Here is a 26073-nt window from a genome sequence, read left to right on the forward strand (position 1 = left end):
GCCTCGTCCTATAGGGGAGCAGCATCTGGTCTCTCCCTCCGGGCTGCTCCAATCATATCGCGATACTGACGGCCGTGCCTCTCTCGGTGGGCGGGTTTAGTGCCTTAGCTCGCCCTTGCTCACGTGACCAGGGAGCTGCCGGTTCCTTGTTCACCCGCCCGCTAGTAGAAGTTCGTGCCCACAGTGACTCTCTCGACCCGGAAGTGATTCCTGGCTTTTCTTAGTTTCTACCTGGTCCATGTGGGCTGCTGGAGGGTAGCGGAGAGAACCGTTTCTTCCGCCATCCCCATCCCGACGCCCTCAGTCGCAGACGATGAAGGTGAAGGTGTTGAGCCGGAACCCGGATGATTACGTGCGAGAAACCAAGCAGGACCTTCAGCGGGGTGAGAAAGGGAGTTATTCGAAAGGGCGGACGGGTTTGTTTGTGTTGAGGAGGGAGCGTCGGTTCTTAGGAAGCCAAGTTAGCCAAGCCGCACAGTGGGATTTGGCTCCTCTTGCGTTGCCAGAGTGGCTTCCAACACCTGAAGGCGACTCCCGAGTCAGGCGGAGTTTCCCTTTTCCCTTTTTTGCATCGTGCGCCTCTTCAGGCTGAGAGAGAGATCTCTGCTGGAAGGGTAATCGGGTTGAGAGTTGTACTGCGTACATACCACACACTTAAAGCACATGGCATCTTCCAGAGAGTCACGGGAACTGTAGTTTGTCCAGGGTGTTGGGACTTGGAGCTCTGTGAGGGACAAACTGCGGTTTTCTTTCTTTCTTTCTTTTTCTTGGGGTGGGGGAAGGGGGAGTCCTGTACTTTTAAAGCATGGTTCGTACACAGCTGTGCACTGTGCCCATTATCCAAAAACCACGACCGAAATTAGGGAGGGAATTCTTTTATACGTGTGAAGTAAAATTGGGTGAAGAAAACCTATGGAGTGCTGAGCACAGGGGTCTTCCCTTTCCCTTGCCTTCCTGTGACTTGGGTTGCATCTCGTTTGCAGTCATAAGGCCTGTGCCATTTGCCCAGGTTGTCGCTGCATGGTTGCTGGCACAATCTGGGGCTTGTGTGACATTATGGTAAATTCTAATCGCATTGCACAGAGCACTTGGATTATTGCAGTGTATTCTGTGTGGGGCTACCCTCCAAGACTGCCTTGAAATTGCAACCAGTGATGCGGCAGCCTGATAATTAACCAGGACAGCTAGAAGGAAACAAAAAACACCAATCCTAAAAGCAGTGCACTTGACTGCTTATGTGCTACCAGGCTCAACAACATTCTGGTAATGGCCTATGAGGCCTACATAGTTCAGGGCTCTAGCCTCTTTCAGTACCAGTCAATTTGATCCTTAGAGATCATTGCTGGGGTGCTGGGGGAACACCCTTTTCATGGGCCTCCCAAGGGTCTTCTCTGGTGGCATGCTGACTTTGGAAAGCCCTCAGCTTGTCCCCCTCCTTGCTTTACATAAATAGATGTCAGTTAAATACATTTTTTTCTGGTTTTCCTGAATTGAAGTTAACTTTGTTTTAATACTTAAGAGCTGCAGATGGTTTTTTGGTGTGTTATAATGGTTCTGAGGTTTCGGGATATTTTGTATGTTGGATATGTTTTATTTATGATACATATTTTATGTTTCATATGTTATTGTATATTACTCTAGGCTCCTTTGGGAGGAACGGTGATTTAGAAATGCAACTAACAAAAAAATAAGAAATTTGCTGAAATATTGGATATAATTCCTGTGTTCTACATTCTCTGAGCAGTGTGGTTGTTTGCCTGATCACCAGTTTATTGAAATCTCAATTTACTAAATTAAATGGATTGTGTATGTAGTGACTGATAGATTTAAAAAAAAAAGTTTGAGGGCTGTTTATGAACAATATATGTTCATTTAAACAGGATTCTTAATTTACTCAAAGCTAGTAAGGCTGATCCAAAGTATGAGAACATTTTTGTTTTCCAGCATAGTGGTATCTTATTAACTAGCTACATAAAAGGCAAGAGGAAGCTTTATGACAATAATCTTCTCTGTTGTTTTGTATGTTTGTATGATTATCTGGTTTATAGTTCCACGGAATTATGATCCTGCATTACATCCCTTTGAGGTTCCACGGGAATATACTCGGGCACTAAATGCAACAAAATTAGACCGTGTTTTTGCTAAGCCTTTTGTTGCATCATTAGATGGCCACAGGGATGGTGTTAACTGCATGGCTAAGCATCCAAACAGCTTGTCTACAGTTTTGTCTGGAGCATGTGATGGAGAGGTATGTATAATTGGATAAAAACAACAACCATAAAGTGTCAGATCATGTTTTTACTGTGGTTATTTGATTCTGCAAGAAATAGAACCCTGCATTTCAGTTATGTGTGTGCCTATAACTATGAGCAAGACTGCACTCTCAGTTTTAGTGCTTAGGTGCTATGCCCTGAAAAAAAGGCTTATTTAATGGAAACAAGCTATATTGGATTAAGGATATTTCAACTGTTGCTCTTGTTTCCTAGTGTATGTTCTCCTTCCCTCTTGAGACAAGGTATTTGGGGAGAAGAGTAGGAAGGAAGCCTGTGACTTCAGGAAGTAATGATCCAATCATAGCATGAGGGATTGGATAACAGTAACTGGGTTGGTTTCAGTTGGTGTTTCCTGTGGATATAGCCATGGAAGGTGCCTAGTCCTGCAATCCTATATACAGGTAAAGGTAAAGGGACCCCTGACCATTAGGTCCAGTCGTGTCCGACTCTGGGGTTGCGGTGCTCATCTATACAGGTACTAGGAAGTAAATCCCACTGACCTCCATTGGGACCTGTTCAAAAGCTAAATTATAACATTAAGTCTTAAAAACTGAACCACCAATTAAAAGCTACCAGTTTAACGCAAGTCATTCAAAGCTCCTCTGGCCAAATGGTCTGTTTTATTTGTCTGGTTTCTACCCACAATTTTTTAAAAAATATTTTTTTATTAATTTTCACAATTAAACATTATCATCACACAAGTATAAAAAGAGAAAATAAACCAAAAAAGGAAGATAATAATAAATAGGAAAAAATGAAAATAAAACATTTTCACACCATAATAAATTCATATTTTAGGATTACTTAGATCCCTCAACTTCCCCCACTCCCTTCCCTGGTTCTCTTGTATTATCTTAATTTATACATATGTCAGTAATTTCTGGTTTCTATCCACAATTGAGCAGCTTCCTGTCTTTTGCTGGCTGAAATATTGAAATAATGTTATAGTAGGATCATCGATTTTACTAATTCAATCTGAGCTTAATGCAATTTGCCAACAAATAAGAAGAAAGGGGGCTGGAAACCTTTGCTTACTGGGCTCTGGATGCTTTCACGAGATCATATGCAATCATCCAAGATCTCATGGGAGCCTCCAGAGTCCTCATGTGACTGTCCCAGAGCCCAGCAAGCAAGGTGGAGGGCTTAAAAGCTATTTCCGTAAAGGGTTTACTGGGCTCTGGAGACTCTCTCAAGATATTGTGGGGCCATCTGAGATGTTGGTGGCTGGGGCAGTTCTGGGGCTCATTCTGACTTCATATGATTTTACCTTACATGCAACCCCAAGGAATGTAACCTTCACATAAGTTGTGATCACACTGTCTTGATCTCTAGATTTCAAAAGGGCATCAGACCATTTTGTAATATTGTTCCAAAACATAGTATTAATGCTTAATTGTTCAATAACAACATATTGCTGTTTGTTTCCAATAGGTTAGAATTTGGAACTTGATGAAGCGTGAATGCACCCGTACATTGCAGGCACATGAGGGCTTTGTGAGAGGAATGTGTACCCGTTTCTGTGGTACATCTTTCTTCACTGTAAGTATAATAGTGGGAATTATGGAGAAAGATTCAAATGCTTGGTATACTTCTTTTTCTTTGTTACTTTCCCCCATTCTGCATTCTGTTTTCTAAATAATAGAATCAAGGACAGTCATACCTCATGTTGCGAACGCTGCAGGTTACAAGTTTTCGGGTTGCGCTCCACGCTGAACCCAGAAGTACCGGAATGGGTTACTTACGGGTTTCGGTGCATATGCAAAAGCGCCGAATCGCAACCCATGTGTGTGCAGATGTAGCGTTGCAAGTTGCGGGTGCACCTCCTGCACGGATCCTGTTTGCAACCTGAGCGTCCACTGTACTTTTATTTTATGACTCTCACTTACTACTGCAGCAGCTTATTTTTTATCTAGTTCAGGGGCAGGGAATCTCAGGCTTGGGGGAGCAGGTCAAATGCAGCCTTCCAGCCCTCTTTCACTGGCCCTTGGGTCTCTCCCCACTCTCCTTAAGAGCTTTTGCCTGGCTGAAATCTCCTTGAACTGCAATAATGCTTTTGCTTGTCTGGAGGTAGAGGTGTTTTTGTAGAAACCTCTTGACTTTTGTGTGGGTGGAATGCAACCTCTTGTACAAAGGTGAGAGTTATTATGCCCATTTTTGCCTCTGAGTGTACCCAAAAAGTTGAGCATGACGGAATGTGATCCTGCAGACAGAAGCAGGTTTCCCACCTCTTTAGGCTTTACTCTTCCATACTAATGCTACTTTCTTGGAGCATAAAGCAAGCCCAGGGGTAAGCCAGTCCTCCAAACCACTCCTGCTATTTCAGAAATCTGCTGCTTTCTTTGAGTTGAAGAGCAGGCACAGTGTTCAAACAAATGTGTTCTCTGTTTGAAAAAGCTACAGATTTACATATCCTCTTATTTAAATATCCTCTGGTATCTGAAGAAGTGTGCATGCACACGAAAGCTCATAATAAGAACAAACACAGTTGGTCTCTAAGGTGCTACTGAAAAGAATTTTCTGTTTTGTTTTAAATATCCTCTGTCACTATTGTAAGTCCAGTCACTCAGTACAGGTAATTCTTTTGCCTCTAGCAAACAGTTCAATAAAGTAATGGAGTCCTTGCAGTACACTTCAGCATAGTTAAATACAATCCCTCTTTAGTACAAACACCTATCTGTTGATGACTATTGTGAGACTTAAAATGATTTTATGGATATTTTTTAATACCTGTTGTGAAGCCTAATCCAATTTGTATTTAGACAAAAGTAAGTCCCTGCATTGGATTTCAGTCTTGGGATAGATGTGCAGGAATATTTGCAACACTGTTAGAGCTAATAGCTCTTCTTCTTTCATTATTTACTTTTCACAATTTGCAGTTTTCACTATGCTATTTACAGAAATACAGTTGCTTTCATAGCTCTTTTCCATAGAACTTTTAAAATGTTTAGGCATGCAGCTGGAAGTAGAATAGATTTTTCATACTGTCAGTGAGTGAGGTCCCAGATAAGGAGAATTGGCAATTTTAATCTCTGTTGGAAGCTGCCCAGAGTGGCTGGGGAAACCCAACCAGATGGGCGGGGTACAAATAATAAATTATTATTATTATTATTAATGACAAAATATGCAGAGTTAGCGGGTCTAACAAGTAAAATAAGAGAACGAGAAGATCAAGTATATAAAGAGCAATGGAAAAATCTTGTGGAGTATTTGGATACAACTGTAAACATGTGAAAGTAGGATTAAGGTAAATTCAACAATATAACACATAACAAAGGAATAATGAAGATATAAGGGAGCTATATACAAGAATAGGTGGGATAGGTGGGAAAATTAAAGGAACCAGGGAAGGGGAAGTTGTAAATGACTGGTGTGTGTGTGTGTGTGTGTGTGTGTGTATATATATGATAAATTTGTCATTCAGTCTGGAAGAAATGCAATCTGGCACCACATTTATCATCTCCATCACACTTTTAATTTGTATACAAATTTTTATTTTACAATTAAGATTATTAATTTCTATTTTACAATACCCAAGGCGGTTTACAGGCTGAAGAAACAAAGAATGCACACCTTATAACAATCTAATCCAATATAAAAATGTGATAATAAAACATAACTTTAAAATAAGCAACTTATATCAAATAAAGTAATATTCAACAATCCATAAGAATAGTATAGAATAATATTAAATATCACCATATAAAAATTAGACAGAAATCTACTCTTAACAATTATAATAAATAATTTCTAAACTATAATCAAGAATACAACAGCAGGTCACAGTGCATTAAATAATACAATACAAATTGAGAAGCAGAGACTGGAGGGTGGGGCAAGGCAGGTGGAAGAAGGTCTTGCCTGATGAAGTCTCTCCCCTCACAGTTCTTCCTCCAGGAAGTAAATTTAAGATTGACGATGCACACTTGTTACTTTCACATAAACATCAGAAGGATTTAGTTGTAACTCTTACTATGAATATAATGTTTTCTCCAAAATCATTAGGTTGGTGATGATAAAACAGTGAAGCACTGGAAAATGGAGGCGCCAGCTTATGGGGAAGCAGAAGAACCGCTGAATACAATTCTTGGAAAGGTATTACTTTATTCATTGTCCTGTTTTGCTCTCCCTTTCCCTCTATGTTTAAAGATTCAGATTAAGGTATTGTTTTACTGGAATATGAGCGAAAAACTATTGACCTTGGATCTGTAGTGCTATGTCAAAGATGATGTAGGTGTCACTGAATGCTGTTATCAGACAATATTCCCATAAGCTTAGTGCCCTTGCAGTGCTGGTACAAAGCCAATGTATGGGTTAGTTTATTTATTAGATTTTTATATTGACCTTCAACAAAAATGGTCATGGGTTGATTTACAAAAAAAGAGAAAAGAAGCATAATACATTATAATTATAACCAAAATCATTAAAATAATTATCATAAATTACATAAATGGCATAAAACACCATAAATGTGAATTGCTGCTGTCTCTTGTACCTGCTGGCACTAGATGCAAGAGGGTGATGAGGCAAGGGTGTTTTCAAGCCTCCACCCTGCCTTCACATGTTCCAGCTGTCACTCCGCTGCTGAAATTCTGGGTCACAGGAGGTTTCAGAAGAAAGAAATCCTGCTCAGCAATGGCTGCTGAAGCAGGACTCCCTTACTCTGACTGTTTTAGATGTCTCTTGTGGCTCCTGGCATTGACACTAAGCACAAAACCCTCTGAGTATAAAACCAGCAATTCATTGTCAGTACTGTTTTTTATATTTGCATTTTAAAGACTGTGTACACTGGAATTGATCACCATTGGAAGGATCCTGTTTTTGCTACTTGTGGTCATCAAGTTGATATCTGGGACGAACAGAGAACCAGTCCTATATGCTCTTTGATGTGGGGAGTCGATAGTATAAGCAGTGTCAAATTCAATCCAATTGAGGTAACAACTTATTTATATATATTCCACTGTAAGTACTGTCACTAAATGTTTTAGTACCAGCAACATAGTGTCGCTGTATAAAATGCAGTTGTATATCCTGTCAGAGGAATTGGAGGATAACTTGGGTTCTTAAAGGCGAAGGAAGACAATGAGTGAGGAGGGTTAAAAGACCGCAGAAAGCACAGGCAATGGCAGACCTTCTTGTCTGTGCTTGTTGCAAGTAGATTTTGAGGAAGGATTTTGGAAGGGGAGAAATGGGCAGTGAGGAGGTGGGGGGTAGATGTTCACAGAAAAGGCAGTTGCAAAGGGAGCAGAACACAGTCTTGGGTGAAAAGGTAGAGATGTTTAAAACTAAAAGTATTAGATTTCCCAATTGTAAAGTAAGATGGGGTCATTAACCCTAAAAAGAGCATCTGTTAACTATACATATCCAAGGATTGCACTCATTGCATACACTGAGCAGTTTTAAGAGTTCCCCTGTCATTCCTTCCACCCACTCAGACTACTTTTAGATTCTCCTAGGTTTTAAAATCAGTTTAAAAGCATGGGATCTGGGAAATGACTTGAGCTTTATCCCCTCCACATTATCTTATTCTTTTTTAGCAACAGTAGATTAAATAAGATAGCTTATGTACTGCCTCTGAAAATTACACTGTTTAAAAGATAGGGCTGCTGGTTTAAACAAGTCCTGTATATATTATACCTTTTTCAGTTAGCACTTAACAATTTTGTTTAAGATTTTATTTTATTTTTTGCTTGAAGATATTTACATTATTTGATATGCAACTAATTTTTCAGATGTACCTTTTGGGAAGCTGTGCTTCAGACAGGAATATTGTGCTATATGACATGAGACAATCAACAGCATTGAAGAAGGTAATGCATAATCTTTAAGATCCTGTGACTGAAGTGTCTGTGTATGCATTCCCTGCACACGCCTTTTCATTTTGGATGGGAAGTTACCTATTAAATTCAACTGCTAAGTAGCTCCATAATTTTCACAGTGCTCGGTTGGATGGAAGATTCTTTTAACAGAATTCTTTGACATGTAGCATATAGAAAATGTAGCTTTTCTGAGATCACTTTAGGCCAGCATTGAGAAGCCTTTGCCCAGAAGGCTGTTTCCCCCCACATCACACCCAAATAAGGTGCAAATAAGGCAGGTAAATATTTGACTACAAAGGAACAGTTGGCACCCTTGAAATGTGCTCCCAAATGTTTCTTGGCAAGCGGGGATTTCCTTTGGATAAACAGGACTTTTCTAGCTGGATAAATGGGTCTTTACCACAAGTCTTCACTTGCTAGGGATTTAGTCTTGTTTTAAAAGTATTTGTTGTTTTTGTGTTTTAAAGTGTTTTAAATTTTATGTAAATTGCCTTGAGGTGGTGGCTTAAAAGGCGATTAATAATTTAATGATAGTGCAAATAATCATTATAATAATGTGGTGCATTTTATATTTGACACTGGGATAGGTTCCACTGGGGAGCTCCCACGCACAACCAATCCCTGCAGAAAGTGGGGCTTGCAGTCATTGCTGATAAACTGATCTGTACTGACGGCAACCCCTACAGTGTTTGGCTGTGCTCCAGAGTTGCCTATTGGGAAGCTCCAACGGCATCTTATCCCTGTTGAAAGCAGAGGATCAACTAAAGGGATCTTTCATAGTAAGCTGTCCTGAGTTCAAGCTGGTCTACTTTCAACTGATGCCATGGTGATGTCAGGTGATGGATGGGTGAGCACCCACCTATCAAAAGTAGCCTGTGCAGGGAGGGCGGGGTAGGGGAACACCTGTTGGGCTGTATCCAGTTCCCCACTCCTGCTTTACACTACTGTAGCAAGACAGTGGATGTATGAAGAATGCTTTGAACACAATACCTACCCTTGGAACTCTTTGCCTGTTGAGATCAAGTAGGCACCTTCACTGCACTCATGCCTGCTAAATACATTCTTGTTTAGACAAGCCTACCCAGCAGCTTAGAAAGTTGAGGTCATTATAATCTGTTTTAGTATCATAACTTATGTATTTAAAAAAAAAAGTTTTTAAGTATTGCTGTATGTTTTTTTATTTTATTGTTTTACCTTTTTATACACCACTTTGAGGTTTTTATAATCAAGTGGGATGTGTGTGTGTACACACACATTAAAAATAGTGCGAATTTGGAAAGGACCGTACCATGGGCACCTCTCCATACCCTTATGTGTCACACTTCCTTATACTAATTTCTGTTTCTCTTAGGTTGTGAGTCAGCAAGCTGGAGTCTGGCTTTTTTTAAACCTGTGTAAAACACTTAGCCTCTCTTTTTCAGAAATGTCATTGCTATGGAAATGGAACATTTCAATATACAACATTGTCTGTGGATTAGAATAGATCATACAACACAATTGAAATTTTGTTTGTGTGGTTCAGTTCATGGTGTGGTTTGTTCAGTTATCTATATATATAAAACCCAAGTGTCTCTGCGTCCATTCCATGTGTCTCTGGGTTTGCGCTACTGCGCATGTGCCCCACGGACACATGGATTGGAGCAGAGAGATTGGGCCGGGAGCAGCGGCGGCAGTTGAAGCGGGGCGGTTGAATCAGAATGCCGGCGCTCCAGAGGACGAGGGGAGGCCGAGAAGGGAGGCCACGCTGCCACTCTCGCTGCTGAAAGCTGGTTGTTGTTGCTGCTGACCCCCTCCTGCCCCGTTGGCCTGCATGGTGCTGCTGCTGCTGCCGCTGGCTCTGAGGGGGTTGGCAGCGGGGGGGGGGCGAGTCTGGCGGAGAGCGAGGGGGATGGGGGCGAGGTGAGGCCTGCTCTGCCCGCGGAAGCCCCAGGCTCTCCTGCTCCCGCCGCCGCCGGGGAGGCCCGCGCTTTCTCCCGCGGTGGCGGGGAGGCTCCGCCGGTGTCCAAGTCAGAGGAGGAGGAAGCAGAGGCCAGAGTTTCCTCGCCGAGAGCGGCCGTGGTAGGAAGCCGGGGGGGGGGGGAGTGAGGAAGGGGAGGTGGGGTGGGGGAGGTGGCGGGGGTGAGGAGCGGGGTGGGGGGAGACTTCGGGCAGCCGGGCGAAACTGCTGAAGTGGCGGGTGTGCGCGGGCACGCGCCGGGTGCGCGCTCGCGTGCACTTCTCTTCTTCCTCCTCCTGGCCAAATTTGCAGGACTGTCTCTGCCCTCCGGCCCCCCCCCCCCCCTTCCAGAAATGACAGCGTTTCACTTTTTCGTTGCTTCTTTCGGCAACGGGCTTTAAATAGCTTCCCAGTCATTTTCTGCAAAGCGGTCTCTCATTGCGGGGAGAGCTAATTCGGGCAAACTTCTTTTTGTGAACAACAACCGACCCCCCCCCCCTGCAAATAGCAAGAGCCTGTTTTCCTTTCTCTGCGCTGCCCGGTTAACCCTTGAATGGCTCACCTTTGTGCCCCTTGGTCAGGAAGCCCTGCCTGGGTTTGGGCGCTCCTCCCCACAAGCGGCAGCCTTGCCCATCCCTCCCCAGGGGGATAGTAGTAGTTTTGGGGTGCTACCGGGGAGGCGTCAAGAGCCCCACACCCCCCCCCCCCCCGTCAACCGAAAAACCGTGGCTGATTCTGCCAACAGGAAAGGAAATTGAAGCACTCTCTCTCTCTCTCATTCGCACACAAACACACAGAGAAATGGTTGCAAGATGAAGAGCCCCCCCCCGGGGGGGGAATTCCCCAAGGGTGTTTGGGGGGTGCCTGCACAGGTATTTCTTGCAACCCCAAAATGCCACACTCAAGAAGCGAATTGCATTTATCTGTGCCAATAGCCCCTCTGTACTTGGGAAGCAAGAATTTGCAGCAAGAGGGAGAGAGAGAGAATGAGAAACAGACTTTTATTTTTGTACTGTAACAACTCTGTTTTTAAAAATGTTTGACCACATATGTTCTAGCGCCCGTTATTTTAATGGGCTTAAACCACTAGTTTGGTAAATAAATGGTACAAGATCATGCTATGCAAATAGTCCCCCCCCCCTGAAAATGAGATATTAGAAGCCTCTTCAAGGTTCAGTAAAGGTGAAAGGTATTCACTGACTGAGGATAACAAACTTCCTTATTTGGCTTACAATATCTCCCAGCTGTCACTACTGTTGCCTTTTAGAGTGGGACCGTATAGCATATGGACTGCTAAAGACTTTTCAACTAATCAGCCTTCTGCCAAGTAGGGGTCTGGCTAGAATAAGTTGTCAGTTTTATCCCTTCAGCAGAGGATCAGGGCAGTCTCTTTTCATTGCCATCTGGCTTTTTTTAAAGCCTTGTTACAGAGTTTCTGATCAGCAAAGCAAATTACTACCAGTATGTTCCAGGGTCTGCATTTAAACCAATTAACACAATTTCACAATATCTACCCTTCCAATATCTACCCCAAATAAAAGAGGAGTCTCCAAACCTGTAGATTTCATTGGTGAACTACAGGTACATTTCATTGGTGAACGATTACCTCAGTAAAGGAATTGTCATATGAGAAAAAAAATATTGTGCATTATGGTTCTTCTGATAGTTGTAGAAACCTAGGTGAGTTTGAGATCATGGGACCTGTATTTTTTGAGTAGTCCTGGCTTTTGTGAACAATAATCCATTGGACGAATAGACTTGATGATATCCTGTCATCTTGTCCATTCTTCTTTTCAGAGGGTTGCTACTGCCATGAATACCTTATTTTGAATCTGCAATTCTTGGGCTGCATCTTGGGTAGTTTTTTTTGTTTTTTTACTGGTCAGTTTCTTTACATGTGCTCTGTTTTTGGTAAATTCTTGATGCTGACACCAGCATATTCTACACCTTGCACAGGCATGTTGGGAACTTGTGGAACTTGTACCAGTTGTTAATACATCTGTATAACTTCTAGTGATTATCTAATAAATGTTTGAAAAAACATTTAATTTCCTCAGGTTATCTTGGATATGAGAACAAATACGCTTTGCTGGAATCCCATGGAAGCTTTTATTTTCACTGCTGCAAATGAGGACTTCAAGTAAGAATTGTTGTTGTCTTGCTTGCTCTCTGTTTAGACTTCTGTAGTTATTCAGAGCATTTGTAATTTTAAGTTTTGACTTCTGATTTGTGTAAGGATATGATTTTTATAGAAGTTATAAGGAGGCTGTTGGATTTTAACTTTTATCTGGAATCCAAAGAGCTACTTATTTAAATTATTTTTACTTGTTGGTTTTTCCATCTGTGTGGACCTTCAAGATGTCCAATATATGATAATCAATTTGGCAATTCCTTCAGGAAACCTTGGAGGAGGGAAATGGAAAAGAAAGCAAAGCAGAAACAAACAATGCCTGGATGAAATACTGGGCTCATAGTAGATGAGGGGGTTCAATAGATCATTGCACATATGTCAAGATGAAGCTTACTCAGAGCAGAATTGGTCTCTAAGGGCGAAATGTACTACTGGGGCCCAATGGGCACCTGCCATGCTTGCTTTGTAATTTATTTGTTCAGAGGAATGTACAAGAGAAAATACAAAAATAGAAAAATTACTCCAGTCCTTTTAAATTCTTTTTTTATTATGACACTTCATGATACAGGCAAAATGCTCTATCAAAGTCAGACATGTGGGTACAAAGATTTTGAAAATACATTTGATTATGCTAGTATTCAGCCCCTGGAAATGAAGCTTTACCTGAGCAATTGAACATAATGGAATTAAGTGTAAAGTGTTAACTTCCTTTCTTTCGCAGCTTATATACTTTCGATATGCGATTTCTTGACAAGCCTGTAATGGTTCATATGGATCATGTGTCTGCAGTCCTTGATGTGGATTACTCTCCTACTGGGAAAGAATTTGTGTCTGCCAGCTTTGATAAATCTATTCGCATTTTTCCAGTAGACAAAGGTCATAGCAGGTCAGTGATTTTACACATAGGCTTCTCATGGGACCCCCTCCTCCTTTCCTGCCATTCTTAATGCTCTCATTAACTTATTTAATGTGTTTATTATCTTGAGGAAGGATATATCCTCCTACCAGTAGTTGTTTGTTGCTTGCACTGAAAAAGTAATAATTCACAGCTGTTGAATTTCCAGTTGAATTGTCCAGTATTTCAGTACTTCCAATTCGTTAGAATGTATATTGAATTTACAAACTAAAATCGATTGGGTTCTAAATCCTACTTTAGACTAGCCTAATGACGGGCTCACTCAGTGGGATTTTTGCTTTTGCAAATCCACTCTTTCAAGAGTCTTGTGTCATGTATAATGGTGAGCTGCTCAAGAAACAAGTCTCTGTGTGGAGTGACCTTATTTCTTATGCTATCTGTCAAATTCCCCTGTGGGGCTGGGAGAGGTCAACATCTGACACACTGGCAGGGTCCACTTCCCTACCCCTACTTATATAAAGTAGCTCTGTTTTCCTTCAGAATAAAGCTTTGCCTCTCAGAAGTTCAAAATATTATAAAAATACACAATTAAAGGAAACAGTTAAAATACAATATTGACAGACTGTGTTGAGACACAGTAAAGTCATTCAAACTCAAAAAATAATGTATATGTGTATTAGTTGGCTTCCAGGATCCACATAACCTCTTTAATGATATCATTTAAAAAAAACCCATGAGTTTTGCATAGAAGTAATATTTTACTTATCAAAGGCACATTGCTGAACTTATTTGTCTAATCCAGGAGGCTTCTTTCACAGTCCCAGGGGCTCATAAGCCATGGCATATTTTATGTTCCTAATTAAGCCCTGAATGTGAAACTTGAGAAGACAGAAGAAATAAGAGATACTCTGTTTATTAAGTTCATTAAAAGCCCTTGGCAAATGAACCAGATGTTTGTGTGATTAAATGAAAGAATCAAGTTATTCACCCATATGCTATTGTATTGCTCTTGTCCTCAGAAGAGTGATTTTTCAAAACCTGTGACACAAGCAAATGGCACAAATAAAGTATTATTATTTTTTTTTTTTAAAAAAGAAAGGGTTAGGTCAAAGACGCATCTGAAATTGCATACAATTATTTTCTTCCAGAGATCAATAAGGAGAGTAGAGGGCACAATAAAGGCCTTTTCTATACTTTTATAAGAACGGCATGACTGCTGTTAAATATGTCATGAAACTAATGATCTAATATGTTAAGGAGTGATTGGACCATTCTTTTAAAAAAAAACAAGCAAATGGGAGACTTGCTATTTAGTTACTCTCTTTTGTCTACACAATATATGAAAAACAGTTAATCTCAATAAATTGAATTTGTTGTTTGTTATCATACTATGGTGCACAGCCCAATACTTGTGGGGCTCTGGCTTGGTTGTGAGGTCCTCCTGAACTCCTGAACTCGTGTATATAAGCGTGCACACATGCACATACTTCTTTTCAGGCAAACCTCACAGAAAATATTGGTTGTGATTCAGTATAGCAGAAGAGGGTATCCACTACAATCCCCTGTGCACCCCCAAAATATGCTCTGGTGCTTTGGGAGACTCCTCTTGGGCAGATTTTTGGGGCATGCAGGGACTGGAAGGGGAGAAGAGAAACCACAAGCCCAATTGCACAAGCAGATTTCCATCAACTAGAGGATGAATATTGTTTGATGTTGCCTACTGTTTATAGTTGAAACTATAAGCACCAATTAAAATTATATAACACTATATGAGATAAATCTATATAATAAAATGGCCAAGACATACTTCAAAACAGCATCTCCCTTCATCTCGGAGCAAGATTTTTTTTTTTTTTAGTAGCCCTGTGGTGGCAGTGAATAATAAAATAAAGCTATGAATATGTATTAATGATTGTAATGTGCTTTGGTTGCATTCCAATCTTAATTGAAAACAAATTAGACTACTGGGGACATAAGCAAAGTCTCAATGTAAGTAGTAATTATCAACTGTTCTATGTCTTATGTATTTATTTTTAAACAGTTGACATGAATGAAGAAAAAATATAGGTTACAATAAACAATATAACCAAATGAAAATAATTGTAAATTGTACATAGTTGTTAAATAATTACAAGATGGGTACTCTGCGCCTTTATAAATATTTTAAAGTATAATTTAAATCAGAACAGAGTACTTGTGCTCTAATTTAAGGTGTTAGATCCAAGAGTGGAACTCATTTTGGGTAACACTGCTTTTGCAGCTCCTTTTTCTCCCTCTTCCACAAAAAGCCATTCCTGTGGATTGAGGGACCCTGTGGATTGCTGCTCCTTGTTGTTGTTGTTGTTGTTGTTGTTGTTGTTGTCTGTGGTTGTTGTTAGATGATGATGATGATGATTGAATTGTCTTACACACATGTTTCAAGCCAATGTGCAAGATACAAGAAAAGAACTATTGAAAAACCCCAGTTAAAACCAAAAGAGAAAACACCAGCAGATATATATTTTAAAAATACAAATCAGATACCTTACCAGGGACACATTCATCTAGCTTGGAATGCCTGCTGGAGAAAAAATGTTCACAGTATCATTTAGGTTTCATCAAGATAGGCTCTACTGTGTTTCATCTTTGCTGCCACAAGCCAAACTGGTCATGTGACTTTCAATGACATATGTTTCAGTTGGTTTTTTGCACTTAAGCAGAACTACAACCAAGCAGGTGTTGACTGAGTGTCTGACTGAATGTCAAAAGCCAGGGGTCCCCAAACTAAAGCCCGGGGGCCAGATGCAGCCCAATCGCCTTCTAAATGCGGCTCGCAGACGGTCCGGGAATCAGTGTGTTTTTACATGAGTAGAATGTGTCCTTTTATTTAAAATGCACCTCTGGGTTATTTGTGGGGCCTGCCTGGTGTTTTTACATGAGTAGAATGTGCTTTTATTTAAAATGCAACTCTGGGTTATTTGTGGGGCATAGGAATTCGTTCATTTTTCCCCCTTCAAAATATAGTCCGGCTCCCCACAAGGTCTGAGGGACAGTGGACCGGCCCCCTGCTGAAAAAGTTTGCTGACCCCTGTCAAAAGCTGATCTATATAGCAACTTCAGCACCTAGTATTGCTAACTGCACACCTAGTTAATGGAAGATTAGCTGAAAGTTACCCCCACCCCCCAATCAGTTTGGTCTTGCATGTGCTCAGAGTCATGAGAACAGGCTAGAAGTTGTCATTACTAGCACAGAGGTGAGTCACATGACCACTGTTTATCTCATCTGTGTATTCTGGTAACAGACATCTTCCTTGAGGTATTGGGTAAGGGCCCCAGAGATAATTATTTTTGAGTCTTGTATGCAGTTAGTAATTTCTGAGGATTTAGATGGTGCTACATATTGTTTAATTTGTCTGCAATACACATTGTATACCTTTTTAAAATAAAAAATAGCACTTTCCAGTGTTGAAAGAAAACATCAATAGAAATGTTGCAATTTAATAGATGTTTTTGTTTGTTTGTTTTAGAGAAGTCTATCATACAAAGCGAATGCAGCATGTCATTACTGTTAAATGGACATCTGACAACAAATATATCTTGTGTGGCTCTGACGAAATGAACATTCGTTTGTGGAAAGCTAATGCTTCTGAAAAACTTGGTGTGGTAAGTAAATTCAAATTCTATTTTTTAAAGTGAATTAAGGTGACAAAAATGTATTTATGTATTTAAAATGCTGATCTTTAATTTGGCTTAGTTGTATGCATGATAATCTTTCATTGCAACCAGCCTGCCTTGAGTTTGCTCATTTTCTTTATTATGGTATATATTTATATCAATGGCTCTGTGGGTTAAACCACAGAGCCTAGGGCTTGCCGATCAGAAGGTCGGCGGTTCAGATCCCTGCAATGGGGTGAGCTCCTGTTGCTCGGTCCCTGCTCCTGCCAGCCTAGCAGTTCGAAAGCATGTCAAAGTGCAAGTAGATAAATAGTTACCGCTCCAGTGGGAAGGTAAATGGTGTTTTCGTGCGCTGCTCTGGTTCGCCAGAAGCGGCTTTGTCATGCTGGCCACATGACCCGGAAGCTGTACGCCGGCTCCCTCGGCCAATAAAGCGAGATGAGCGCCGCAACCCCAGAGTTTTCCGCAACTGGACCTAATGGTCAGGGGTCCATTTACCTTTTAATATAACTGTTCAGGGGCTCAGTTCACATGTACTGCTAAGAGCAAACCATGTGGTAGCATGAGGCTGTGGGTTCTCAGAGAGGTTATTGCTGCCACTGCAGTCCTCCCCCATTTCCATGGCAGTACCTGGGGCTCCTGCTCTCTGTTTTCTCCAGATTGTCTCCTCCAGATTTGTCTAGAGCAAGACAAATGATAAGCCTGACTTTTTTATGACACACTAAATCAGACTGGTTTAGCACTGAGTAATGCAGCAGTGGACTGGAGGAGGAGCGCAGAAGTAGCTGTTTGGCTAAATGCTCCTCAAGAGAGTAGAGTTAATCATTCAGCTCCATGCTCGTGTGATACTGCAAAAGATTAAGCTTCTGAAGAAAAAATATGCAAGAATAATGCATAGAAAGTGTCATGAAGGCTAAACCTTTTTTTAAAAAAAGAAACCAGCGTGCATAAGAGGAGCTTCTCAATCATTGCAGAATTCTCCTCTGTCACAGATGCACTGCACAATTTTACTTGACGTTTGGATTAGACCTAAATACACTGCTTAGGTTGTGGCTTTCATAGTTGATGAGTGTTTATTTGACTGGTAGTTGTTCTTTGACACTGAGGCTGCTCAAGTATTCATCATTTCTGACATTCATGTTTCCTTTGCTTCATTAATGTATTTGGCGTTGCACTCATTACGTAAAATCAGTGGAACACTCTAGCAAGAACAGCATCTCTGCAGGAGCCAGAGGCGCTTACCCTGTCTACACTCCACTGACGATTAAGCCTATGATATTCTGGGTAACTGTGGTGGAGATAAATGACATCTAGTTGTTCCAGCTGCAGGAGAGTGTTCTTTAAAAAGGACTGTGCTGCTTTCCAAAATAGAAACTTTATGTTTCTGCATCTATGTAATGCAGACTTTGTGAAAGCAAATCTACTTTTAAATTGCAAAAGTTGTACGTAATTAAATAAGTTACATGAGATGGGCATTTTAAATATCTAATGTGGTGCACCTGATACAATTTAGACATACTGCACGCTAATCTTGGGTATCTTCTTCACAAAGAGAAAGCTACAGTTGTGGTCATGATAATGTAAATGAACTAGTAATTACGAATATTCACTCATTGTAATGTTTTGTAGAGTTCTCTTGGGTTGTATAACAATTAGTATGGGGTTTAGTAACGCAATGAGCTTTTATAGCCCAGTCCTTTTGAGTTTCTGTCTGAAGTAGTAGCATATAGGCACAAATATAATACAGTGGTACCTTGGATTAAGAACTTAATTCGTTCTGGAGGTCCGTTCTTAAACCGAAACTATTCTTAGCCTGAGGTACCACTTTAGCTAACGGGGCCTCCCGCTGCCACCGTACCGCCGGAGCACGATTTCTGTTCTCATCCTGAAGCAAAGTTTTTAACCTGAGGTACTATTTCTGGGTTAACGGAGTCTGTAACCTGAAGTGCCTGTAACCTGAAGCATCTGTAACCCGAGGTACCACTGTACTTGAAGTGCTAGTGTGAGGCCTCGGCTTCTGCCTTTTCTGTATAACAGGAATCTTGGGTCATAGCCTCACCGTTAAGCCCAGGACAGCCCTCAAAGCTGATGCTTTGGAGGAACTTACTCTAGCTTGTTTGTGCTAACAAGAGCAAGTTGTCAATATCATCAAACTGAGGTCAGGGAGGTGATGATACAATTGTGCATTTGTTTTTTTAAAAAGAGATATTTAGATTTCTGTTCTAGGTGTTTATAACATGATGGGGCTGTGAATATAATGTGAATATCAGGTGCAATTCATGCCTAATCCTGAGACATGCCCCTGGCTTCTGCTCTACTGCCATTTTGTGAAAATTCATGCTGTATTTTATATTATACTGACCTTTCTACGAATGCCCCTCATCATGGATGTTACCCTGTCACTTTTCCTCCTATTGCAAGCTCCCTTCCTCCTCCCCTTCCTGATTTTGCACACATTCACCTACGCAGTAATTCAGGAGTGCTATGCAAATAAACTCACAATATTGTTTTTGTCTGCACAAGGAGCAGGGTTCTGTCAGCAACCATTTTTTAAAGTAATTGCCTTTAATTAAAATGAAAGCCTTTTAATTTGGATTGCATTGACAATTTGCACTGCAGGAATGCCTGGAATGTATTGCTGACTAAACAAACTATTATGGGATGTCTTGAGATAATGACCAAGGAAAAATATCGCATGTAATTTGTAAAGGATTACTGTATTTCATTCCTGTAAATCAGGGGTGGCCAACTCCCAAGAGACTGCGATCTACTCACAGAGTTAAAAACTGGCAGTGACCTACCCCATTTTTGGGGCTTCAGGTCAAAGTTGTTGAGCTTATTTTAGGAAGGAGGAAGGCCCATTTTAGGGGGGTTTGGGTCAAAGTTGTTTAGTTTTTTCAGGGAGGAGGTGAGATGTTGAGCTTTTTTTAGGGGAGCCACAGTTGTTCGGCATCTTTGTGGGGGGGCAATGATCTACCGGTAATCTACCGCAGACATCCAGTGATCTACTGGTAGATCACGATCTACCTGTTGGACGTGCCTGCTGTAAATGTGTGCTAACGCTGATTCAATTTAATACCTTATATTTGAGAGCTAAGACAACTTGAGCTGGACATTTGTATAAAATGTTTGCCTCTAGAGTCCCAAAAGGCGACTTTCTTTATTCGTGTATGTTGGTGAAATCATTAGAGGTTTGGCATCAATATGCTTAAGTTTTGACTCTATAGGTGAACAACCCTCCTCCCATTAATTCATTAGACCCTTTTATAGATATATAAGAAAAAAAATGAAGGTGTCCAGGAAGAGAGGCTAATTGAATCCGTCCTGCTCAATTAATAAAATAAGCTATACCTAACTAAGCAGCTGGGTAGAATGGGCTTCTGCTTCCTTGCTTCCAGCAAAAAAATATTCCTACTCTAAAACACTGGAATGATTAAATTCTACGTAGATTGCCAGTAAAGTGACAACAAATAGGCAGCCATTTTATAAAGTATGGCAAACTTAAATAATAAATATTTAAGTTCTTGCGTCAATTTCAGATGCAAGTATTTATCCATTTGCGATTGGATCCTAAGGTGACCTTCATAGACAGACTTTGAGGCCCTGATGGTATTTCTGCTTCCCTCTGAAATAGACAATTAATCCACTCCAGGGACTACTTCATATTTGCTGCCTCTTCTAATGGGCAGGGTGATTGCTGTTAATTGGAGGGTTATTTAACCTGTGATGTTTTTATTCCTTCTTACTACTCTTTCTGTCCCCTCAACCTGAACAGCCCACTTGTGGGGGATGGGAGAATATACAGTTTCTAGTACATCTTTTAAAGAATCCATATTATTTTTCTCTTGTGCTTGCACAGTGTGGGATTGCACAATTTTAGCTGATATTTACCAGGTTCTTTGAGATCTGGCAGTGACAGTTTTGTACCTGTTAGCAGATACATGGGAACCAACAATACTTCTTGTGGAATTGCACACTTCTAAAAACTGTTCTGTCTTGCTTTATGGAATAAGTCATCTTTACCACCTGCTCAGTTTTAACACCAGGGTATGTTTCTGTAGCTTGCTCCTCGGGAAAAAGCAGCTATGAACTACAGTGAGAAATTGAAAGAGAAATTCCAACACCACCCCCAAATCAAACGTATAAGTCGCCATCGTCACTTGCCAAAGATGATCTACAGCCAGGCCAGAGAGCAACGCATCATGAGAGAAGCTCGTCGGCGAAAGTACGTTACTTCTTAACTTTGCCTTGTTAAATTACATGTTATATTGGGCCATGCTTTCAGTTAGCCCAGCAACACTTTTGAATAGATTTAGAGGAAACAGTTTACTCTTTTCTATTTAAATTTTACCAAAAGAAAAGAAATCTGTACAGTAGTCTATTGGTAAGCTTTAATTATTTTATTGCATATTATTCTAAGGGCATGAAGTTGGACTAGATGATGTATTGGTTGTTACAAATGATTCTGTAACATTTATTTGTTAATTTAAGCAATTAGATTGCATGAGGCAATGGGGTGGAAAGGGAAGTCAAAGTGGTGGTAAATGCTCATGTTCAAGAGAAAGGGAACAGGTGGTTTCTCCATGGAACAAAATAGACAATCCTTAGAAATAGTAGAGAACACTATAAAATACATTATTCAGTTTTGTTTTAATTGAATGTTGTCTAAAAGAAGCAACTCAAAATGAGTTTCTTCCCAAGTTTATGATCTAGCAGGCAGTTAGTGATTTTCCAAATATAGTAGGGCATTTTCAGTATATTGTTTTTTAGAAGCAATGTAGAGTATGGTCAGTTAAGTACTTTGTTTTTTAAATAAAATTATACCCCTTGTGGCTGAAATAATCTCATTTTGATGTTTCTTATTCTAGGGAAATGAATCGACGGAAACATAGCAAGCCTGGATCTGTACCACTTGTGTCAGAGAAGAAGAAACACATTGTGGCTGTAGTGAAATAATAGTTTATACAATGGCCTGTTTTATTGGTTGAATTCTTAAGGACAATGTGCACATCCTTTTGTTATAGGAGATAATTATGACACTTTTACTTTTTAAATGTCTCCATTACTATTGTAATGTTTGGATTTTGCATTAAAAAGACATTTAAAATTTTATATCTAGATATGCTACTGATATAGTTTAGGTTAATTTTGTGACCTCCAGTAGCATTTCATTCTGTTGTACATTCTGTCAATCCAATTTTGTGTCACCTGAAAAAGAGACACAAGTGTTGTATCCATTGCCAAAAAGGATGAACAACTTCACTATGCAACAAGCAGCTTTCCTTTTACTAGAGACTACATGAGCATTCAGCATGTAATTTCTAAAATTCTATGAAAAGTTATTCATAGGCTAGATAATTTAGGAAATCCTAGTGTTATGACACTGGCCTGTGTTTCCTTACTCCACCCACCAACATAATTGGGCAGTTGTCAATATGTGATATTAAAACAAAGATTTGTGTTGAATAATAACTTTGTAGTTGCCTAATTTAAAGCTTGAAATTTCTAAACTGGAAGGGAAAAAATAGACATAACCATTTTGAATGTGATTAACAGTTGAGGCTCCAGTACTTTGGCCACCTCATGAGAAGAGAACACTCCCTAGAAAAGACCCTGATGTTGGGAAAGATGGAGGGCACAAGGAGAAGGGGACGACAGATGATGAGATGGTTGGACAGTGTTCTCGAGTTTGGCCAAACTGCGAGAGGCAGTGAAGGATAGGCGTGCCTGGCGTGCTCTGGTCCATGGGGTCACGAAGAGTCGGACACGACTGAACGACTGAACAACAACAAAACAGCAAAATGTTTTAATTTGTTGTACTTCTAGTTACTTTTGTTGGGACATGATCAAGACAAAATTAAGAACTTATTCACATCAATTTCAGTTTACGAGTTAAGCAGGATCTGAACGTCTTTATTATAATCAGTGGAGCTTTTAAAAGTTATTAACTGGCAGGATCAGGTCTTTTATTTATTTATTCATCTGTTTGCATTTTTAAAATACTACGTTTGCTCTTAAAAGGGAGTGAAATGTTAACCAAGCCTCAGGGAACAGCTAACAGTACGGTAAATTAAAGTTGCAATCTTATGGTCTCTGGGAATTGTGGACCCAGTAGGATATTGTGGACCTTCTTAATGGGTAGGGAAGGAGGTCTGCTCCCAGAGGCCGCATCAATGCTGATGTAGAAACCTGAGTAGCTGAGCTCCTTGTATGTGGGTGATGCATTCATCATGGCAGTCAGGAATTATAGTTATTCTGTATGAGCATTGCATTCAGAGTGCTCTTGAGCAGATACTTCAGCCATACCAGGAATGTTGTGTGTTTTCTAGACCCCTGCCAGTCTGGTATGGATGTGTAAGATCAGAATGGGGGAGAGGCTGTGAAATTAAGTACATATTGAGTCTACTTAAACTAAGCAAAAGAAAGCTAACTTGATGTGTACTGTGTGATTCATTTGTTGCCCTCTCAATTTGTTACCTGAGTTATAGCAGCACAGTTCATCATTAACTGGCCAGATAGAATTAGCTCTAAGCTCAATGTTATAGAGATCAATTAAACCAACTAGAAATTTAGTTTATTAGAAATTAAGAGCATTATACTAATGGCTTTTCAAGAAAGATGTGAGAGAAGCCATAGTTCTGTTTACACTTGCAGCTCTTCAATTTCGGCTTGAGTTATTTAGAAAATTTAAAGACTTATTTTTCAATCACAGACATGTTGAAAGCAGAGAAAACTGGAGAAGCAAATAAGTTAAATCATTTAACAGATTCTTTTTTGTAGAGGGAGAAGTAAATTGGGAGTTCCCTTCATTAAAGTGTTTAGCGATAAGTTTTCCTTGATTTGGCTCTAAGGCAGGGCATTCACATGTCCAGCTTTTAAGTACTGCAAATAGCCTACATGCAATAGACTTTACCACTTGCAAGATGTGATGTGAGAATAGTTTAAAGTAGATTGCAAAGAACCTTAGACAGTATTGTGGTGGAATGTCTGTGTGGAATTGAAAACCAATAAAGATACTTCAAAATAAAATCCAGGAGCAGGACCCAGTAAAAATTCTGTGCTCATATTTTTCTTGAAAAATTCACATGGACTGTTAGTGATGTCATCCATAAATAGGAATAATTCAGTAAGTACTGCTGAGACAGAAAGTACTGGTCTCATATTGTTGCATCTCCAAGTAATGCTGGAAAAGAAACTGAAACACTCGAAGAGCCTCTGCCAATCAGTGGTAAATGGACCAGTACCCTGACTTTATTTAAGGCAGATTCTTATGTTCCTGTGATTTCTGCAATAATTTAAACCATCTGGGGGTCATTGATTGATACTAAACTGGCCAAACATTTACTAACAGTTGCCTTGTTTTCTGCTTGTAGTTATGGCTCACAAAATAATATCTCTGCAGTTTCCTCCACAAATGATCATCAAGCCCTGTGGTGATGGTCTGGAACTTTGCATTGTGTGTGCTATTCATTACCTACTTCCAGTTCTATCAGTTGCTACTTATTCCCTGTGTCAAGTCATAGTGAGCTATAATCAGCTTCTCTAGGAGAAGTGTTTCTAATTGTGGGATTGGGTTAATGATCTGTATCAAGCCTTCAGCAAGGAGCTTCTTGCATCTTAAGTGACAGGAGTAGGATCAGCATGGTCCTAAGTGCTAATTTTTCTGAAGAGCCTAATGGGTGCAGAGCTCTACAGAGGATTTTATCCATAGGAACAAAAGACCTGACAAAGGAAGGGGATGTTGACCATAGGAAAATGCTGCATCGTAGATGAGATGGAAATAGCACATCAGCAAATTTCTTTACCAGATTGTGTTGATGACAGGAAATGATTTCTCATGCCATAAGCATTCAGGACACAATAAGCCAAAATTATTTTTCCTACAAAGCAAGTAATCTAGTTTTTAAAATTGAAGGAGAAACATTTAATTGGTACAGCTGGATAAATAAAGGTGTATTTATAGATAAGCTATTTGAGGAATAGAGCCTGTTGGGTTTTTTGAACTAGTTAAGGCAAAAATTTAACCTTTGTGAACAAATCCATGGACAATATTTGCAGCTGCATCTTTTTGCAATAGAGTATTTGCAACCAGAAAATACTGTGATGTTTCTGATAAACCCGTGTTTCAAAATAATCCTCTTTCTGCTTGTCTCTGAAGCTCCAAAAACCAGTGTAAAATATCCCAGCTACAAAATATGTCCTATCAAAAAGGAAAAAAGCATAGAGTAAATAACTGGATTAAAATGGCAATCTCAAAATGGAATGCATTTGTTGGGAAAGTTTATGTAAAGTATATCTTTTTCAAATATATGAAAGTAAAAGTATTTCCCAGTATAATAATATATACACCTTTGGGGGTTTTGTTTTTTGTTTTATATTTTTTGCTCTGCCCATAATTGCCTCAGGCCACATGCATCACTGGGTTTCCATGAGGTAATGTGGCCCTTGGGCTGAAAAAGTTCCCCCATGACTGGGTTGATTTATTTGAACAGCGTAGAATGTGACCCCAGGGAAGTGCCTCTATATTTACACACACCATAGTTAACATTTCTTAGTGTTTCTGGTTTCTGAAGAAAACCATGTAAGTCTGAATCAACTTTATGGTCAATGCTGCCCATTTGCTCTGTGCTGAGAGAATAATCAGAGCAAACTCACTTCAATAAAATGAGAATTAGCAAACTTACAGGAACATGACTAAAGTGGTGCTCTTCAAAGTGCCAAAGCTCAGATTACAGGAATTCATCATATCCATGAATCAGATAGCATTGGTCTTGCAGTGTAATTCTACCTAAATTATGTTTGTCAGTTGAGAATGCCAAATTAAATGCTGTTTTGTCAAAATTTATTGCTGCTATTAGGAAACTGCTTTGATGACATGACAACCCCCCCTGAGAGAGGAGGAGGAGACTGCTTGGACCATTCCTGTTCTTGTGAAAAGATGGGACAATAATAAAAATAATTTATTATTTATACCCCTCCCATCTGGCTGGGTTTCCCCAGCCACTCTGGGCGGCTTCCAACAGAATATTAAAATACAGTAATTATTAAACATTAAAAGCTTCCCTAAACAGGGCTGCCTTCAGATGTCTTCCAAAAGTCCGGTAGTTTTTCTCTTTGACATCTGGTGGGAGGGCGATCCTTAGGGCGGATGCCACTACCGAGAAGGCCCTCAGCCTGGTTCCCTGTAACTTGGCTTCTCATAGTGAGGGAACCGCCAGAAGGCCCTCGGCACTGGACCTCAGTGTCCGGGCAGAACAATGGGGGTGGAGACACTCCTTCAGGTATACTGGACCGAGGCCGTTTAGGGCTTTAAAGGTCAGCACCAACATTTTGAATTGTGCTCGGAAACATACTGGGAACCAATATAGGTCTTTCAAGACCAGTGTTATGTGGTCTCGGCGGCCGCT

At 40.2% G+C, this 26073-nt stretch overlaps 1 protein-coding gene across 1 annotated transcript; it reads left to right on the plus strand.

The window, feature by feature from the left end:
- Positions 1-198: 198 nt before the first annotated feature.
- Positions 199-21784, plus strand: DCAF13 (DDB1 and CUL4 associated factor 13). The gene is made up of 11 exons (XM_033155713.1): positions 199-383; positions 2049-2248; positions 3705-3812; positions 6276-6365; positions 7049-7204; positions 8003-8080; positions 12083-12165; positions 12878-13042; positions 16519-16654; positions 20728-20891; positions 21535-21784. Exons 1-11 carry the CDS (start codon positions 314-316, stop codon positions 21620-21622), a joined length of 1338 nt encoding a protein of 445 aa, XP_033011604.1. The 5' UTR covers positions 199-313; the 3' UTR covers positions 21623-21784.
- The last annotated feature ends 4289 nt before the right edge of the window (positions 21785-26073 follow it).

The sequence above is a fragment of the Lacerta agilis genome, chromosome 7, assembly GCF_009819535.1.
Source record: "Lacerta agilis isolate rLacAgi1 chromosome 7, rLacAgi1.pri, whole genome shotgun sequence".
Taxonomy (NCBI): Eukaryota; Metazoa; Chordata; class Lepidosauria; order Squamata; family Lacertidae; genus Lacerta; species Lacerta agilis.

Excerpts from the sequence above, each read along its gene's own strand:
- DCAF13 (XM_033155713.1), top strand. The coding sequence starts at position 314 with ATGAAGGTGAAGGTGTTGAGCCGGAACCCGGATGATTACGTGCGAGAA. Across the intron at positions 2,249-3,704 it reads CTGGAGCATGTGATGGAGAG|GTTAGAATTTGGAACTTGAT; the intron begins GTATGTATAATT and ends TGTTTCCAATAG. Across the intron at positions 6,366-7,048 it reads TGAATACAATTCTTGGAAAG|ACTGTGTACACTGGAATTGA; the intron begins GTATTACTTTAT and ends TGCATTTTAAAG.